Below are 20,230 nucleotides of genomic sequence, written 5' to 3' on the forward strand. Positions count from 1 at the left end.
GCACTGCTGGGGGGAATGCAAAATGGTACAGCTATTTTGGAAAATGATATGCCCCTTCCTTAAAAAGCTAGAAATAGAAATACTTATGATCCAGCAATTCTACTCCTAAGAATATATCCTAGAGAAATAAGAGCTGTCACACGAATAGACACATGCACACCCATGTTCACTGCAGCACTATTCACAATAGCAAAAAGATGGAAACAACCTAAGTGCCCATCGACAGATGAATGGATAAACTATGGTACAGACACACAATGGAATACTATGCAAAGATAAGGAACAGTGATGAATCTGCAAAACATCTCACAACATGGATGAATCTAGAGGGGATTATGCTGAGTGAAATAAGTCAGTCACAAAAGAACAAATAGTGTAGGAGGTCACTATTACAAAAAAAAAGTCATGAAAAGATTTATACACAAAAAGAAACAATCTTTGATGGTTAAGAAGGAGGGAAGGGGTGCAGAGGGAAAAACACTAAATAGACAATAGATAAGTGATAACTTTGGTGAAGGGTAAGACAGTAAACAATTCTGGGGAAGCCAGCACAACTTGACGAAGGCAAGATCATGGAAGCTCCACAGACACATTCAAACTCCCTGAGGGACCAAATTACTGGGCTGAGGGCTGGGGACCATGGTCTCAAAGAACATCTAGCTCAATTGGCATAACACGGTTTATAAAAAATAGGTTCTACATCCTACTTTGGTGAGTAGTGTCTAGGGTTTTAAAAGCTCGTTAGTGGCCATCTAAACTACTCCACTGGCCTCACCCTGTCTGGAGCAAGAGGGAATGAAGAAAACCGAAGACGCAAATGAAAGATTAGTCCAAAGGACTAACTGACCACAACTACCACAGCCTCCACCAGACTGAGTCTACCACAACTAGATGGTGCCTGGCTACCATCACTGACTGCTCTGACAGGGATCACAACAGAAGGACCAGGTCAGAGCTGAAGAAAAATGGAGTACAAAATTCTAACTCACACACACACAAAAAAGAACCAGACTTACCGGTCTGACAGAGACTGGAGAAACCCCAAGAATATGACCTCTGGACACCCTTATAGCTCAGTAATGAAGTCACTCCTAAAATTCACCCTTCAGCCTAAGATCAGACAGGCTCATAAAGCAGAACAAGACTAAATGGGCACACTAGCCCAGGGGCAAAGACGAGAAGGCAGGAGGCGACAGGTAATGGGGAATCCAAGGTCAAGAAGGAGAGTGTGCTGACATGTTGTGGGGGTGGCAACCATTCTCACAATGTGTATATTAATTGTTTAATGAGAAACTAATTTGCTCTCTAAATCTATGTCTAAAGTACAATAACAAAAAATTTTTATATTATACCCAATAACATAGTCTTTTCTTCATGCAGTCATTCATTTGACAATATTTTTAGTGCTTACTATCTGCCAGACACTGTGATAGTCACCCGGAGCACACTATTGAACAAAACAGATAGGCTCTTCCCTTGTGCATCTTCTGATCTACTGATCCTGATATTGGGGGAGGGGGTATTAAAAGTGAAGAACAGCTTGTTAGCTGAGACTGGAGAGGAAATGGAAGTGTCTACAGTTGCCAAAATTATAATTGATGCATCTTAAATCAGAAGTTTAAGCATGTTTTAATGGTTATATATGAGCATGATTGCTATTTTCAATGTACTTAGAGGGAAGGCAATATGCTGCCTTTTAACACATTGCAGAAGGAGCCCTGGTGGCACAACAGTTAAACACTCGGCTGCTGACTGAAAGATTGGCCGTTGGAACCCACCAGCGGCTCTGCGAGAGAAAGACCCGGCAATCTGCTCCCATAAAGATTACAGCCTAGGCAGCCCTCTGAGGCAGTTCTACTCTGTTACATGGGATGGCTATGAGTCTGAATCAACTCAATGGCCCTAACAATGACAACATATTGCAGCACAGTCAGTGAGAATGGGGTATTTGTTTAAAAGTTAACAGAGTTAATATGGAAGCAGCGGTGGGTATGGTAGAGAGAGCAGTGAATTGGGGACAATTAGAATGCCAAGTTGCAAAACTGGCACTACCACTTCCTAGCTGTGTGACCTTGGTCTTGCCAATTAACTTCTCTAAGCCTTAATGTCCTCACTGGTAAAATGATTATGTCACCTGCTTCCAAGAGTTGTTGCAAGGGTTAAATGACGAGATATGTGTGCAATTTGGCAAACACTAAAGCACTATTCAAATTTAAGTCCTTTTTGATGATGATGATGATGGATTGCTCTATTACTTGGCTTCATGACTGTTGTGTCTGGCCACATCAGGGCATGGTGGGGTGTTGAGGCAATAGCACCAGCTTCTTCCTTCCACTTGTCTTACTACTTCAGGGCTAGATGTTAAAAGTGGCATGCCTAGCCTGGCTACTGGTCCTCTTACCAGCAACCTATTTACTGAGTTCTCTCCAGAGAAATTCCCCTTGTCTCCCTCTTATTATTTTAATCAAACTCAATCAGAGAATTGGGTCTGAATAAACAAGACAAGCAGAAGCTGAAGGAAGGGTTGGCATTTCTGGTGGGAGGGAATTTCATGAGCAAAAGTTTGGAGGAAAAAATAAATAAGGCATGCTTAGGGGACATGGAGGACACTGGCTTGAAATGAAGAGTTTGAAGGGGAGAAGGGGAGACAGCCTGTGGGACGTCAGTAGCAGGCTGAGGGACTGGATGTCACGCAGTAAGGGGTTTGGTTATCTGGGTTTGAAAGTTGGAGGATAATCTTTTGAATGTTGATTTTAGACCAAAATAATTCCTGAGTTTAATGCAATTACAATAAAATCCCAATGGGTTATTTTGGGGAACTTGAAAAACGATACTGAAATTCAGCTAGAAGAACCACTGGGTGAGAATACGGAAGGAAAAAATTTCAAAATGTGTAATGAAGAAGGAATTGTCAATAAATGATGGAGAGAAAACTGGTTTTTCAGAAAAAATTCAATTGAGGTTCTCATCTCATGCCATATACCAAAATCAACTCAAGCTCGATTAAAGAGTTTAGTATAAAAGAAAAAACATAAAATTTGAAGATAATATAGATAAATGTCTACTTTCTTGGTGGGAAAGGATTTTAGCGTGTGTGTGGCAAATACATAGGTAACAAAACACGTGCCACTTCATCAATCTTCACATATACAGCTCCGTGACATTGTGTGCATCATGTTGTTCAACCATCATCATTAAGCGTTCTTGAATTTTTCCATCATCCAGGAAAGGATTTCTTGGAGCAACACAATCTTTTAGGTACTGCTGGTGGGATTGTAACTCGGTACAATCATTTAGGAAAGCAATTTCTCCCATCTTGCAAAACTGAAGAAACACAAACTGTGAACTGAGTGTACTTCTAGATATACACACTAAAGAAACTGCCTCTCAGGACATAAAAGAAAGAAAAAAAACAAAAAAACCCCATTGCCGTCGAGTCAATTCTGACTCTATACATAAGATATATACGAATATGTAGCAACGGGTGAACGTTCATCTAAGGCACAACTTAAAAAAAAAAAAAAGCTATTTGACAATAAAAAGAAATGAAGTACTGATAGAGGCTACAACATGGATGAATCTTGAAAATGTTATGCTAACTGAAAGACGCCAGTCAAAAAAGGATCAGAGTATGTTCCATTTATATGAAAAATCCAGAATAAGCAAATCTATAGAGAAAGACTAACAGTTGCCTAGGACTGGTTGTGGAGCAGAAATGAGAAGTGACTGCTAATGTGTTTGGGTTTTTTTTACGGTGATGAAAAGTATTCTAAAATTAGATAGTGCTGATGGTTTCAAGGAAAGTTGTTTAAAACAAAATTTTAGTAGTGGCTATCCCAGGGGAGAGGCTAATAATTTAAAGAGTAGGTATACTTTTATTTTGTGCCTTTCAATATGTTTATTTTCCATCCCTACAGGACAGAGTAGAACTGCCCTATACAATTTCCAAGGAGGGCCTGGTGGATTCAAACTGCCATAGCAGCCATAGCTCTTAACCATACCACCGGGGTTTCCACATGATGATATATTTTGTTTTTAAAAACATAGTTTTAAAACAATTGATAGTGTACCAGAGTAGGATGCAAGGCCCTGTGTGGACATGTTGGTTGGGATTCAACGGGATCTCTTCCCAGGGTATTCTAGAGAGAAGCCTGTGAAGTCAGGTGCTAAAACAGACCATTTATAACAGAATAGGAAATGGAAGTTTGAGGCTGATAATTTACTCAAGTTAAAGTGAGATGGGGACGGGAGAGAGGATTTGAACAGTGATAAAAGTGTGAGGTAGAAATAGGGTTCTCTCTTGCATGCAGGGAGTGAATTTGGGTCCCTATCTTTTTTTTTTTTTTTAATCAGGCATAAAATTTGAAGTATGTGCTCAGGGCTGTCATCCCAATGTACACTGATCATTGTTCAGAGAAGTTTGGAGTCCATTTTTGGTAGTGTGTGACTTAGGCAGATTATTTAACATCTCTGAGCCTCAACTGTCTCAGCCTTATTCACAAAATGGGGACAATAGCACCTATTCCAGAACTGTTGTGATGGATGTAAAATTCTTAGCACAAGGCACATAGCATTTGATATGTGAATAGCTATAATTATTCACTCATACTAAATTCTCTGCTGTAAACAGTAGTAAATAAAAATAAGAAGTATTTATTGTAGGTAATTAGAAAGATGGGGCAGTCTACTTCCATAGAGATTTACAGCTTTGAAAACTCTACGGGGTCGCGAAGAGTTGGAATCGGCTCCATCGCAGGGGGTTTGGAGTTTTGTAGGTAATTAGTATTTATTGCAGGTTACTTTGTGCTAATTATTTTACATAATCTGCTGTAATAGAACAATACTGTAAAGTACTATTACTACCTGCGTTTTACAAATGGGGAAACCAAGAATTAGATCAAGAAACTTTCCCAAAGTCACACATCTAATAAATAACAGAAGCCAAACGAAGCCAAGTGCCTGTTATTCACAGTCCACATGCTTCACCTTGGTTGTTGACTGCCAGAGATCTTGCCTGAAGAGCTCTGGTGAGGAGGAGGACCGTAGCTGATATCCTTTCTGGTTCTGAGGCCTCCTGTCATTCAGTTGAAGCAAAGTTTGACCCAAAGTTGTATGATGAATTCTGAATATAATTTCAAAAGGGACAAACTAAATTAAATGAGAGATTAAAGAGAGGAAATTTGAGCATCAGAGAAAGGCTAAGAGCACGGACAAGAGCCACTCAATACACACTGGTCCAATCAATCAATGAATGCACAAACCTTGTAGAAGGAATTTTAGGTATGGGAAACAGTGGTTATCCAACTTTTTTTTTTTAATTCTGCCTTTTCAAGATAAATGTGTATTATATAATGAACATGTATCATAATCAGAAAAAAAATCCAATTTTAATTCCCTTTAACTATCCTGTAGTTCAGGGTCAGTTAAAAAAAAAAAAAACTAATGTGAAATTGCTTGGTAGACGGTCAATGAAAAAGAGGACCCTCAACAAGATGGATTGACACAGTGGCTGCAAAAATGGGCTCAAACTTAGCAACGATTGTGAGGATACCACAAGACTGGCCTACACTTTGTTCTGTTGTACTTAGTGTTGCTGTGAGTCAAACCAACTCAACAGAACCTAACAAGAATGTGAACTTAATCTTATAGAAACCCATATTATATAAAAACCCTGGAAATAGGAATTGGACCATACATCTACTTGGCCGCCATTGTTGTAAATATTTATTCACAGGCAGGAAGCAATTTATGCTAAGGAAATCTCTCTTAAACCTCTTTGGACCCTACAATTCTAAGTTTCTTCTCCATGTAATTTACCAAATGGTCTTTAGATGTTACAAATGGTTTTGAAATACAAAATTACTGAATTTACAATTGCTGACTTCCCCCCGATCTAGATTTTCACTGAATATGAAACATTAACTAGTAAACTCTACATGTACCCAATTTTGATGGGATTCAATTGGTCAAGAGAATAGATCACACTTAATCCAGTGCTTTGAAAGAAACTATCCCATGGTAAAGATGACTGCAAATTATTTGACACTCTTCCCATCAAGTAGTGAGGTTATACCCCCTCCGCTTGAATTTGAACAGATTCTGAGACTGTTTGACCAAAAGAGTATGACAGAAGTAATGCCGTACTGGTTTCTGGGCCCCAGTTCTCAAATACTGGCGGTTCCCACTTCCTGTCTCTTGAAATAATCATTCTTACAATCCATCTGCCATGCTGTGAGGAAGCCAAAGTCCTGCGAAGAGGACACGGTCAACAGGAACCAAGGCCCTGGCTGTGCTCCCAGCCAACAGCCAATACCATGTTGGAAGTAAATTCTTCTGTCCCACTTGAAACACCCCAGCTGATGACTGAGGAACAAAGACAAGCCATCTTGCCAAGTCCTACCCAAATTGCAGATTGGTTAACAAAATAAATGACTATTGTTGTTTTAAGGCACTAAATGTTGGGTTACTTTGTTACACAGCAACAGATACAGGAATGATGCCCAACACTACATATCATTAATCATAAGCTGATTTTCTCAAAACGAAAGCTAGAATATACCAACCCCACTGCCACAAAGTTAATCAACTCTATCATTTGTGTAGCTGAAAAAGACCACAGAGGTCAGAAAAACAAACAAAAACAGCCAGGCACCTGAAAACTCTTCACTGCTTCTTTATTATGATGCACCCACAGTACAGCACCTCTCACACATCTGCGAAAGGGGGAGGTTACATTTCTCTTTGGGAGCACCTTCATTTTTTGTTTCTGTTACCACTTTGAAGAAAGTAAATCAATTCCAAAGAAGGACATTTTAAACTCCAAGTGATTAAGACTCAGCTTGCATTTTTGTTGTGTTTAAAAAGGACGTGGCATATTTTAGCCAGAGCTAGCAGATTGTTTTGAGGCATTTTAACTTTGATGTGGATCAGAAGTCTTCACTCATTGTCTAGTTAAGCCAGTCTATAATTTTCATATGCAACTTTTCATATCAAAAATGTTTCATTTTTACCTCTACCAACAGATGCTGTTTTAAGAAACAAAAACAAATACATACACACACCTAAATTTAAAACCAATCATGGATCACATCATTTCTAAAGGGGAAAATGAACTTTTGCTGCCCTCTCCTGCTAGAACAATGAAATACTAAAATACCAAAAGACTTAGGAAGCTAGAGCAAAATCCTCAAACCAAAAGCAATGGACATGTCATTCTCTTTATACTTCAGTCAAAAATTAGACAATCAGAAAGTGTATTGGTAATATTTATATTTGAAAGTTCCCCATTGATACGTGAGGTCTGGATTACAACTTATTTACAATGAGTGATTTCAAAAAAGGAGTGAGGGAAAGGGAAGAAAAGGAAACCTATATTCACAGACATCATAATATGGCATGTTTATTTCCAAGAGAGATACTACCACTGCTCTTGTGCACAAGCAGCAACACAAATTAACATATTGCTAGATCAAAATTTACTCAACTTTCTCTCAAGATGCACAATCCTTCTTTTAGATTCCCAAAATTAAACACTTGGGAATAGAAAATGCATTGCCAATATACTTACTAGAAAAATCCTTTGTGGCTCATTCCTTCACTCTACTCAGAGAAGCAGCTGAGCCAAAATACAGAAATAAAAATACTGATGTACAAATAAAACATCACTGATCGTGTCTGGTGCCACGTTTTTTGCTATAGGTGGCTGTCACTTTGTGTAACATTGGTAAGAACAACAAAAGAGACAATCTCTTCATTTCCTGGGTCAGGTCAGTGCATCTGATTAAAGAGAAAATGCAAAACAGAAAAACAGGAGGAAAAAAAAAGATTCTAAACACTTAAAAATGCCAGTAACATCCATACATCTTCCCTTCCCCACCCCCACCCCCACAAAAAAATAAAAAAGCTTTTAAAGCTCTAAATATATATTTTTTTCTTTTTCTCTCTCTCTCTTTCCATAGTGTGACTGAGCCTAGGGCCATACTTTTAAGTACAACAGGTGCAATTACAAGCAATTCCTGGCTCTGCACTTCAGACTCTCCCACGCATAGGAGGTACAAAATAAATTAAACCCTTCCACTTAGGCGAGCGGGCCCAAGATGAAGGAGTGTGACCCTGCTTGTGAGTGTCCAGCAGCGGCATCGAGAGTATTATTTCTTTCTTTACTTTTTTATTATCTTATAAAAAACACTCAGATGTTGGTGAGAGCAAAATATAATAAAATTAAGGACAATACCTAAACACCGAAAGAAAACAACCAGGGACGCTTACACAATGAGAAAAGGAATGCATGCTCCATCCGAAGTATGAGATGGGTCAATTCACTCACACACCTGTTCTAGGCCCACTGCCTAAGGCCTCGACATCATTCTAAACCACAGGGTTTTTGCTTTTCTTTTTTCTTCCAAAGACACTCTTAATCGTATCCCTAAAACCAATATGGTAGGGACAAGGTTGGAGTGGTCATCACTCACTAACTACGAATTTGCTATTTTAAAAATATATTTATATATATATAGTTCTGGGAATTATGAAGCAAACAAAATATAACACAGAGATGCATTTGTCACAATTAACTCGAGTTGCAGCAACAGCAGAATTGTGGGAAGGGACAAGGAGAGAGGGTTGCTACAAACGCAGCAAGTATGTCCTTAAATATGTCACATAGTGCAACAGTCAGATTACCCCAGTTACTCTGTGTCCCTGGACACAACAAGACAAATGTCACATTGTCACTTTCAGTTAAAATAGAAAAGACAGTGTTGCTTCTCAGAAGTCGCCCTGTGAATTTTAGACATATGCCTATAATTGCTTCTTTAAATATGTCTAAAATGTGGCTTTATTCTTCTCAGTTTGGAATGATCAACATGAAATTGACATGAAAGATTTCTGTGTATGTAGTTCTCACCTTGAGGACAGGATCCTAGCCTTTCTCATTTCAAACGACTGCATTTCATGCCAACGGGCAGAGATACTTCAGAAACCTATGATCTTAATGTTCTCTATTTAAAAAGATCAATTAACAGCAAACAAAGGTTTAGACTATCAAAAATAAATGGGATGCATAGTCGAAACCAAAGGGCTAAAATCAAAAGAGCTAAAGAAGATGATTTGTTACAAATTTATTTTTTAACTTTAGTATTCAAACTTGCACCTTTGCTCCAGCACGTTTAAAATTGTTTCATCTTTGGCAGCCTGTGCCAACTTTACACAGAATCCCCACTTTCTTTAAAAAAAAAAAAAAAAAAACTATTAATACCATTAAACCATGTTGTGTTTGGCGTTGCGTATGATTCTTTTACTGCTGTTTCTTTTCCAGAATTAACAGTACCAAGTTTTTTGTTTTTACAAAGTTACTCAGATGACAATATCCATGATTAGCTGACTTTTACACATAATCTGTGACCTGATAATCCTGAAACACTTAAGAGGGGAGAAAGGTTCAAGGATTTTTTTCCCCCCTTCTTCTTCCCCTTTTTCTTTGAAACAATAAAACTGCATATTCTACTTTCTATTTAAATGGAAGGAAGAAAATTTACAAGCCCATAATTATATTGTATTTCTATTGAGAGCAACAGTTCATATGTTCATGTTTGCTACTATCACAATTCAACACATGAACACAGAATCAGCTCTATACCATGAATACTGCTGGAAGTGACGTTAGGGTTATCAACTCACTGCTGCAGTGTTCAGGACAAGCAAACAGCATCCTGGCAATCAATCCCAAAACGTATTTTTTAGTACATAATAATGCAACTGCAGTCGGTACGTACATCCTGTACACAAGTGTCATCAGCGTATCATCTACCCAAGATGTAAGCTTCCTCTTTTAAATACAAAGCAGAGAGCCAGTAAGATATATCTATAATACAGCCCTAGATTTTGTTTGTTTTTCTTAAACAATTTGGTCAGAATGCACCTTTGATATAAAAGCATTTTTAAACTTTATTATTAATACTCAGGACATTAGGAATTTCCAGATTTTTCAGTAGCATTTGTAGAACCACTTTTGGTAACAAATACAGTAGTTAGGAATATGCATCCAATTCAGAATGCAGTATAATGTGTATCCTGAATCCTTTCCGGCTAAAAACAGGGCTGGCGCTGTGATGAGATATAGAGCAAAAATCTACAAAAAACACTGTAACATGTTTTTGTGTTTTTTTTCCCCCAGAGGTTACATCCTCTTTTGCTGGAATACTTTATAAATACATATTAAAAAGTAAGGCAACAACTCCAAACAGTCCAAGCTGTTTGCTCAACTCTTTTCCCAATTAGATTCACAATCCTTGGCAATCAATTTCATGGTTGTACTGTTTAGTGTTTGTCTTTTTCATTTCAAAATGGTCCAAAAGGATGTTTTACTGACATTTCTAAAACATCTCTCTGGTATGTGTGTTCAATGATGTATGCAACTAATACTGGTCAGGTACTGAAGCCTGTGATGTCCCAGTGCCTGTTTTCAAAGGATTCAAGACACTGATTCAGATTCACCATAAACTGATGCAATGAATCCAAAATTCCCTTTCCTACTATGTTTATCACCTCTTCTCTTTTACTCCTAATTTTAAGACTAAAGGAGTACCGGGACTACCTGGTTACTGGAAAGATGTTCACCCCAGTAAACAAAACTTTTATCAGGGACCTTTATAATCCATGGCCCTGTTCCATGTGGACATTCAGCTCATGAAGATGTGCACAAGGGACAGATGTCAAATTACAGTCAAGTTATCCAGAGGAGGGTGTTATACGAACTTATAAGGAAATGACGGTCTTTTTTTCTTCCATTTACTATAAATACATTTAACAGCTTAGCAGAAAGACAAGCTAAATTTAAGATTGTTCACATTTGAAAATTGTATCATACTCTCTGCTAATGATAAATAAGGAACTCCTGACAATGGAATTTTAACACAGCAATTTCATCAACAGATCTCTGAAGACTGCTTTTTTTTTTTTTCCTTTCAAGAGGGTTAGAACAATGATTATGTTTGCAAAGTTCTGAGAAGTCCATCTACTGTCCAAACTTTGGATTGAAGTCCTTATTTTGTTTTTCCTTTACTTAGAGACAGGTAGGTATATACAGTGCTGTTGTAATAATGAAACAAATGTGAAATCTACTGTAAAGTTGCACAATACAGAAAACTGTTGCTCCATCTTCTACTACATAAATGTGTGACTCCACAGGTTAGTAATGTTGTTGTCATTATTTTTGTTAAGTTGGAATTATCCCATCACGTCTAAGACCTCTCTTTAACTCCAGATCCTCCAATTTTTTCCACAATTCTTCACGCTCCTTTTCTTTCTTTTTCTCACTGGGGAAGGAAATAGAATACAATGTAAACAACCAAGAAAGTTTAAAGAGACCATCCAACAATAACTGCTTCTTTAACATACTTTTCCCCATGTATGTTTTAAAAATTCTTCGAAAAGTTTCACCTTAATCTTGTGGGTGTTTTTTCTTCTTTTCTCTCTTGCTCTTTTTATTTCTGACACTTAGGCATAAAAGTAGTATTAACGAACAGAGTAGGAGATGATAAGAATATTTTAAGATTTCCTATCATACTCCTTTTGACTTAGCTTAATACAAAAAATTAACCTCAAAATTCCTGAGGAAAAAATGGGAATTGTTTGTATGTATCAGTTACCCTGAAACCAAGGACACATTAGTGACTTATAGTTGGGTCTTAGTTATAATCTAATTTTTCTCACTGTCTCCAAATACAGTTTCTCAAATGGAATGCTGGAGATGACACTCATTCAGGAAATGCTATATGTCAAGAAAATATATCGCTCCTTTATTTATGTCTATATTTTATATACCATGTATATTTAAACTCTATAGCAGAATCTTACCTCTAACAAGTATTAACAGATCACAAAATCCAAATTATTAACTTATTTTTGCACCAATATATACAACTAAACTGAAGATACTTCCTTTGGGGTTTCAGTTTTAATGATCTGGACAGAACTTTGTTAATATTATTATGTATTAAATTTTTAATGTACCAACCTTTCAAATTTGGCAATTCGACTAGTGAGTTTTAGACTTTCAGATTTCACTGTTTGGTAAAATTAACCAAAAAAAGTGGACATCCAAAATAGGGTAGAAATCCAAAAAACTCACTGCCATTGAGTTGATTCTGACTCATAGTGACCCTACAGGACAGAGTGGAAGTGCCCCATAGGGTTCCCAAGGACTGGCTGATGGGTTCGAACTGCCAACCTTTTGGTTAGCTGCCAAGGTCTTAACCAATGTACCACCAGGGCTCCAAAGCAGGGTCAACAAGTTTTATTTTGCCAAGGATGTTTTAAAATCAACATATTTTTAAAAAAGAAAGGGTGTTTTAACAGCAAGCAAGGAGAAAGTACATAATATATAACTATATTGTAAAATAAATAAATTCACCTTTGTTAAGAGAATTCACTATTTTGTCCCTAGTTTTCTCATGTTATGGCAAGCCAGTAAAAAGCAGACCCAGATGACACCTGTGAATCCATGAATTCAGATACCTCCTGAAAATGGAGGCTCTGCCATCTCAGGCATGGAATGTGGACCTTGGCTATCTCACCTAGTAAGGATTTAACTTCAGTCACAGGACAATATTTGGGCAGGGAAATCATCGTGGGTTAAGTAAAATTTGTGTTTAAATTCTTTTCAGCTAAATTCCAATATCTCATATTTATGTCATCATCAATTTTTTAAGTTATTTCAATAGTATCTATAGCAAAAGAAATTAATCTTTGCCCTCCCCCCGCCAAAAAAACCCTCTAGAAATATTCAAGTAATTTTATATTCTCCTTCCCCTAAAGTTTTGAGGGAATATATAATTATATAATATGGTAATTAATATTTGATAGTTAAATTGGTAATTTAGGCCTTGTTTACTATAATTAATTTCAGCTACCTTAAATACAATCTGCACAATATGAATTTCAGTGGACATACTACTTTTTCAACCAATTACCTATCTGTTAATTCTGACCCTGTAAAAACATATTTACAGGGCAGTAACAGTCACAAGTAGATCATCTCCAATCACTATGAATTCTAGATAGACTAGAACAACTATAAAGTGAGCTATGTGGCAAAATAACACTTCTGGTTTCTCAGTATAGTTTTGGAGATAATATTAGGTCTAAATAAATCTTACAGAAAACACTGACTTGAGTACATATAAATCAATCCTATAAATACTGTGGAGTTTCAAAGCATAGGACTTTTATTTAAGAAGAGAAAGGAGTGTTATGCAAGGGCTTGGGAATTTTTCTCAAGTGAAAAACAGCTCAAAAGAAATCAGGTTCCTATTGCCCTGATTTGCAATTTAAATTAAGTGCTGACATCATTAAAACACTCATCATCTGCTACTGAAGCATTTCATTCATGTTCTTGATCAAGAGTTTCATGGCATTAGATGCCATTTGTCCAGGGGGTCTTTTCCTCTCATAAATTTTTCACACTGACAAGTTTATATTCAAAAATTCTAAATATTTCTGATACGGTTACTGTCACCCCCATTCTTTCCCACATTTCTTCCTCTCTGTAGGCGGAAATTTTTAAAACTCAACCACAATGTCATGCTAGGGATGTTGTCAAATTCTCTTCCAATTTCAATTTTACACAGCACTAATGTTGGCATATGCATCTAACAGTGTTACTTATTCCACCCACCATTTTCAGGTTTGTAATGCCTAAAAATTGATTTGATCTTAAATGAAACTATTAATGTCTTGCCGTCCTGAAGTGAAAGTCTTCATTCAGTTCTTCTCTGATGATACTACATAAATCTCATTAATCTCTATTCTTGTATCTATGGAGAAACCAATGTTTCCCATGAATCTAGGAAACCCTTCTATTGTTTATTTGACAAAGTATTACTCTTGCTTAAAAAAAAAAAAAAAAAAAAAACTTTGTTTCATTAAGAAAGCCCAATCACTATACCAAAAAAAAAAAAAAACACAACAAACCCAGTGCTGTCGAGTCGATTCCGACCCATAGCGACCCACTCACTACAAGTCATTTCAGTGCCAGTGATTAGAATCGACATCACAGTATTGTCTATTCCTGGTCTATGACATGCTAGTAATTTTTCCTTCCCTTAGTTAATTTTTATCTTTTTCCAAGGGTTTGGTTTATCTAATTTAGACATCAAATGATCATAAAACGATTTTATCCTAACCCATTACTGAAGTTCAATAAATATGCACCAATGAATTTGACTCTTTTAGAAATTAGGTCTTTAATAGTCTTGTTCAAATATAATAATGGGCTTTCTGTTGCTATAAAAGAGATGACATTATGCACAAACACTATTTAATGGTACATCACCTTATTAAAATGTGCCCTTGTCTCCATTTTTAAAATTATATTTTTTAAAGATTTTAAGTTTGGGGCAAGGAGGATTATTAGAAAGCTAATGATTTGTAAACACTGCAAACACAGCAAATTAAAAGTTGTTGAAATTCCAAGTACGACACCATCAAAAAAAGAAAAAAAGCATTGCCGGCCAGTCAATTCCAACTCCTAGAAAACCCACAGGATAGAGGAGAACTGCCCCATAGGGTTTCCAAGGCTGTAAATTTACACGGAAGCAGACGACCACATCTTTCTCCTACACAGCGGTTGATGGGTTCAAACTGCTGACCTTTCAGTTAACAGCCAAGTACTTAATCACTGCACTCCCAGAACTCCACATATCCGAAAATTGGTATTTATCCCAACATCGTGGTAAAGATCTCAACCCCTCTGTCTATAGCTAAAAACTTGCTATATTCCCTAATTGAACTGTCTTTCAATAAACCACATCCCAGTAACTAAAAAAGAAAAAAAATCACTGAAATGGTCCTTTACCCTCTGCCACCACACCTTTCTCCTTTTTGTTCTTTTTATCAGTAATATAAAAGTAACATTCAAATTCAGGCTAAGCAAAGAAGCAAGGGAACCACATGTAGCTTTGTTCAGGAGATTCAGCGAGGTCATGGGTATGAACACTTGCACAAACCTTTGGAATTCCCTAAGATCCAAAATTTTATAATACACAAAACCTGACATTTGCTTCCAGGTGGTCAAAGCCAAACCAGAACCCCAACTATTAAGAGCTCTCTAGGCTTTCCTTAACCAATTCAAGTACATCTTCCGGGAAGTTTGACATAAAACCCAGTGCCGCCAAGTCGATTCCTAATTCATAGCGACCCTATAAGACAGAGTAGAACTGCCCCATAGAGTTTCCGAGGAGAGCCTGGAGGATTCGAACTGCAGACCCTTTGGTTACCAGCCGTAGCACTTAACCACATGCCACCAGGGTTTCCTAAAGTTTGACATATTGCACAAGAAATAACAAAAATGAAGAATTAAGTGAACGAAATCAAGAAAGGCTTTACTAGGCCACAAGCATTCACTGTAGAGTTCCACTGGGTTTTGTTCCCTTATGGTCTCTTAAACATTTCCAGACTTCTAGAACATCTCATTGTTCACTCCATGTTCTTCTTGCTGCCCTTTGAATTGTAATGAATTTGTTGGGCTCTAGAGAAGAAAGTAAGTTCTGGGCCTCGTACCTCATGCTGCTGGAGTGAAGAACAAGACCAATCCAAATCTAGATCAGATTAAGTTCAGAATGGGGGTGAATCCAGATTGCAAACTACCTTATAGTTCTCCTAAGTGGGCCTGAAATACCAGTTATGTGTCAGCTCTTAGCCCTAAAGCAGAACTAAAATATTATTGTAGAGAAGGAGAAATGCAGGCTTTATCAAAATGACACTGTTACAAGCTTTGTTACCCAGTGGCACGCTTACAAGGACACAGCTAATGAGCATGCAAAAATGAATACATAAATAAATAAAATTGTGCTGCTTATTTTTTTTTTTTTTTATGATTTCAGGCACAACTACGCAAGGAAAAGAACTCAACAGATAGCTTTGTGCACAGCTGACAAAAAAGCTTTAAAAAGTTACCGCTGACGATCTGACTTGTATGTGGCTGTCAGCTCATCAAACATGGTGCTGTTCATTTCCATAAATGCCTTCAACACATTGTACACTAACGCCACGATAGCCCTGTGAAGCACAAAGAAAAGGGAACATCTCAGTTATCCTTAATCCAAAAAACCAATAGGATGCTGAACAAAGAAAGGGTAGGCACAACTTTTGTTCAAGTGAGCCTCTCGTTTTGCATAGTCTGCGCCATTCCTTTTTGGTTGAACAACTAGAAATGACCTCCATTTCATTTACACATTCAGAGTTTCACATTCTTTATTCAAGGCAAGAGATCTTCCTGCAGGGTTGACAGGATTAAAAAAATGTCTAATTCGGTCCTTCGTATTATTGGTACCCAGAATAGTCTTACTGTGGGCACTACATAATTAAAAGGCAAGTATAAAAATAAAGCAACTTCACCCTAAAAAATGAGCACCTGTGGTAGGACTAACCTTAGAGACCTGTATTTGCATAGAGTTTTATTTTTAAAGGAATAACATTCATAATTTATCAAAATCAAAAGCTGTTACACAGAAATACATATTATATATGTATATATATACACACACACAAATATATACACAAATACATGTATTAATTGCTTATATTCAAGGATATACCAAACCCCTGTAAGCTGGGCAGTAACATGAAGTTATTTTTCTAACTATGATTTGCATTGATCCATACACTCCTGCTTGGTCCCCTGCTGACCCAACCCACATGCTGGTAAAATAACCAGCAAGTTGGTGATATCTGCTAGTGGCTGTGGAACATCGAACAGCTAAGTGGCCAAAATGGCAGCCCTTGCTTATCAAGTAAAAGAATAAGCTGTTGGGCAACGTGAGAACTGTGCCACGATAGGCTTGATATTTCACAGGCTGGGTCTAAATAGCATTGACTGTTGTAAAAACATACTTCGCTTCCATTTTGAAACAAATATATTCCTACCACCACAGAAAAAGGTATTGGTAACGATTAAGGCGTATGTTACATAAATGAGTTTGATGTTTGCAAAAACACTTACATGAAAGTGTACTTGTTGTGGAGCTTCTGCCCTGTGCCCACTAAAAGGAAAATTGAAGCTAGCTCTCTTTTGTTGCGAAAGCTGACCTTCAAATGCAATGGGAAGTGTTGGAAAAAGGCATTAAAGACACTCACTAGAACCACTCCAGTTCCTCAAGAGACCAGCTGAATACTGGGACTTAACTGTTTACCAGCTATTTATTTCTACAAGTTTTATTAATAAAATTTGGCAAATTTGAAAAAGAAGAAATAGGACATTTTACAACTAAGTGCAAAACTTTTAAAGACAAACATACTACCAATATACCAAACTGTGACTAATTTTTTTAATGTCACATTAAATTTGTTTTCAATTCCACAGAGGACTAGGTAACACCATAAAAAAATGCAGAATGTGTTACCTTTCGTAGGCCTAGATGTTAACTTACCCTTGAGGATTTTAAACTATTGTTCCCCTAGAAAATATGTATAATGACTGAGTTTGTTGTTAAGAAATGGATCCTGCTAAAATGCAAATCTACTCAGATCATTTCCCTTATCACTCCCTTGGTGAAGGCTCATGTGGACCCCACCCATCTTCCAGCACCCTCTCCCAAAGGCCTTGTGCTTTAGCCCTCCCAAGCTCACAGGTCTCTGAACTCGACAGGTGCTTCTTGCAGGTGTGTGCCTTTTTATGTGGTAGATGGAGCCACTGTCCTTCCCCCATCGTATCCACTGACAAAGTCCTTTAAGATTCATTTCAAGCTCCATCTTCTAATCAATATCCACGAGCCTCCCCTCTCAGCTCCAGAGTGTTCCCAAAATATCCCTGCTATATTCACAGGTCATGGAGCCCCTCAAGTAAACAGGTATTTTAATAAAGTAGCACTTATAATCCTGTTTTATAAAATATCTGTTTACATGTGGTTCTTCTTAAATAGTCAGTGAATTCCTAAAAGGTAGGGTTTTATCTTTTCACATTTCTGTCTCCAACAACAAGCACAGTATCTGGCACATAGCAAGCATTCAAACCATTTTATTAAACAAAAGGAAAGGAGGGAGGAAGGGAGCTGTGAAAACCTACGGATTCCAATGTTCCTTCGAAATCCTATAAAGGCTGGAAAACATGATGGGAAGGATGACATTAGAGTTTTCTTCTATCAAACTCATGATATATTCATTATTCCAATAATAGAGTGCTCTTTCTGCCACCTTTGGAAAAAGAAAAATACATATATTAAGTGAGAAAAATACAAAGATAAAATTATAACCTTTCCAAATAAAAGTATTTTAAGAGAGGCTATTTTTTAATCATTCAATCAAATGTAAAATTAAATATTAATCACATTTTACATCCTTGTGAATTTAAAGTCTCTCAGAAAGTTGCAAAGTGGTTCATCGATTTGGGGAATGAAAAGAAATAAATTTTCCTACCTGCTTATTTATATTTTTCTCTAATGCTGCTCCTCTTATCTGATCCCACATGTTCCCTGCAGAGCTCTCAAGCCCCAGACATCTTTGATACACCATAGTGTTTTCCCCATCGGTTTCACCCATTTTATAGATTTCCCTTACATATCACCTCTTTCATCCCACACACTTCAGATGAGCCATAGGGTGATTCAGTAAACAGCTGCTGAGGGAAAGCCACTTGCCTATCCCTACACAACATCTGCCTTTACTATCTCCTTTGGGCCAAACATGATGCCAGTGTTGCAGGTAAACTGTACCATCCTTACTGCCACCCTAGGAGTAGGCATTATTTTCTTTTTACAGATGAGAACACTGAGGTTCAGAAAAATTGGGTAACATGTCCAAGGTCACCCTGTTAGTAAACGGGAAAAGTCGAGGGACTTGAATCTAGTGTCCAAGCTCTTTCTGGTGTTCATTTCTGATCCTTTCCTTTGAGCGGGGTAAGCTAGAAGAAAGCCGTTCAGTTTCTGGACTCAGGGTCACCGAATGGACATACACCCGCTTGCATTCTCAAATCCCTTTTCTCTGCCCACCATGCACTGACTGACACTAATAGTATTTGGTCTGCTGAGCCTGTGCTGCTCATTTTGGATTTTAAGAATTCCTGGAACACCTCAGAAACAAAACTTCACATCTCTAAAAGAGTAGTTACATGGACAATAAACAGCAATTTCCTTTATTCACACAAGTTAAGAAAAGTGTTTTTTGAAGGGAATAAAATGGTACAAAATGCACCCACCAAGAATCTCTGAGAAATTAGAACCTTTCCATTTATATTATTCAAATCAGATCAACAAAGCCCGAGGACTCATTAGGCACTAATCTCAAGAATACAAGGAAAACAATCATGATTGAATGTTTGCTATGTGCCAGGCACTCTGCTAAGTGTTCCACATATGTTATCTCATTTAATCCTCACAACCAACAAACAGAGGATTTGTTGTTGTTGTTGTGAGGTGCCATTGGGTCGATTCCAACTCACAGCAACCCTATGCACAACAGAACAAAACACTGCTCGGTCCTGCGCCATCCTCACAATTGTTGCTATGCTTGACCCATTGCTACAGCTACTGAATCAATCCATCTCGTTGAGGATCTTCCTCTCTTTTGCTGACCCTCTACTTCACCAAGCATGATCGCCTTCTCCAGGGACTGGTCCCCCTGATAACATGTCCAAAGTACATGAGACCAAGTCTCGCCATTCTTGCTTCCAAGGAGCATTCTGGCTGTACTTCTTCCAAGACGGATTTGTTCGTTCTTCTGGCAGTCCATGGTACATTCAATATTCTTTACCAACACCATAATCCAAAAGCATCAATTCTTCTTCAGTCTTCCGAATTCACTGTTCAGCTTTTGCAGGCACATGAGGTGACTGAAAATGCCACGGCTTAGAACAGATGCACCTTAGACCTCAAAGTTATACCTCTGACTTTTAACGCTTTAAATAGGTCTTTTGCAGCAGATTTGCCCAATGCAATAAGTCACTGAATTTCTTGACTGCTGCTTCCATGGGTGTTCATTATGGATCCAAGTAAAATGAAATCCTTGACAGCTTCAATCTTTTCTCCATTTATCATGATGTTGTTTACTGGTCCAGTTGTGAGGATTTCTGTTTTCTTTATTTTGACGTGTAATCCGTACTGAAGGCTACAGTCTTTGATCTTCATCAGTAAGGACTTCAATTCCTCTTTACTTTCAGCAATGGTATCTCTTGTTCCACATCCTCTTTGGAATCAGGCTTGAATTTCTGGCAGTTCCTGACATGTCTTGCTGCAACTGC

At 37.6% G+C, this 20,230-nt stretch overlaps 1 protein-coding gene across 2 annotated transcripts in view; it reads right to left on the reverse strand.

Annotated features, from left to right (window-relative positions):
* Positions 1-5,962: 5,962 nt before the first annotated feature.
* Positions 5,963-20,230, reverse strand: part of PPP2R5E (protein phosphatase 2 regulatory subunit B'epsilon) — a 167,270-nt gene continuing 153,002 nt past the window's right edge. The window contains exons 12-14 of one of the 2 annotated variants that reach the window (XM_049899546.1): positions 18,062-18,189; positions 15,955-16,056; positions 5,963-11,315 (exon numbers count right to left, since the gene is read on the reverse strand). In XM_049899546.1, coding sequence (XP_049755503.1) covers positions 11,216-11,315; positions 15,955-16,056; positions 18,062-18,189 — 330 coding nt within the window. In that variant the 3' untranslated portion in view covers positions 5,963-11,215. The remainder of the gene's footprint in view (positions 11,316-15,954; positions 16,057-18,061; positions 18,190-20,230) is intronic. The other variant, XM_049899545.1, reaches the window with a different exon arrangement.

This window comes from Elephas maximus, chromosome 10, assembly GCF_024166365.1.
Source record: "Elephas maximus indicus isolate mEleMax1 chromosome 10, mEleMax1 primary haplotype, whole genome shotgun sequence".
Lineage (NCBI taxonomy): Eukaryota > Metazoa > Chordata > Mammalia > Proboscidea > Elephantidae > Elephas > Elephas maximus.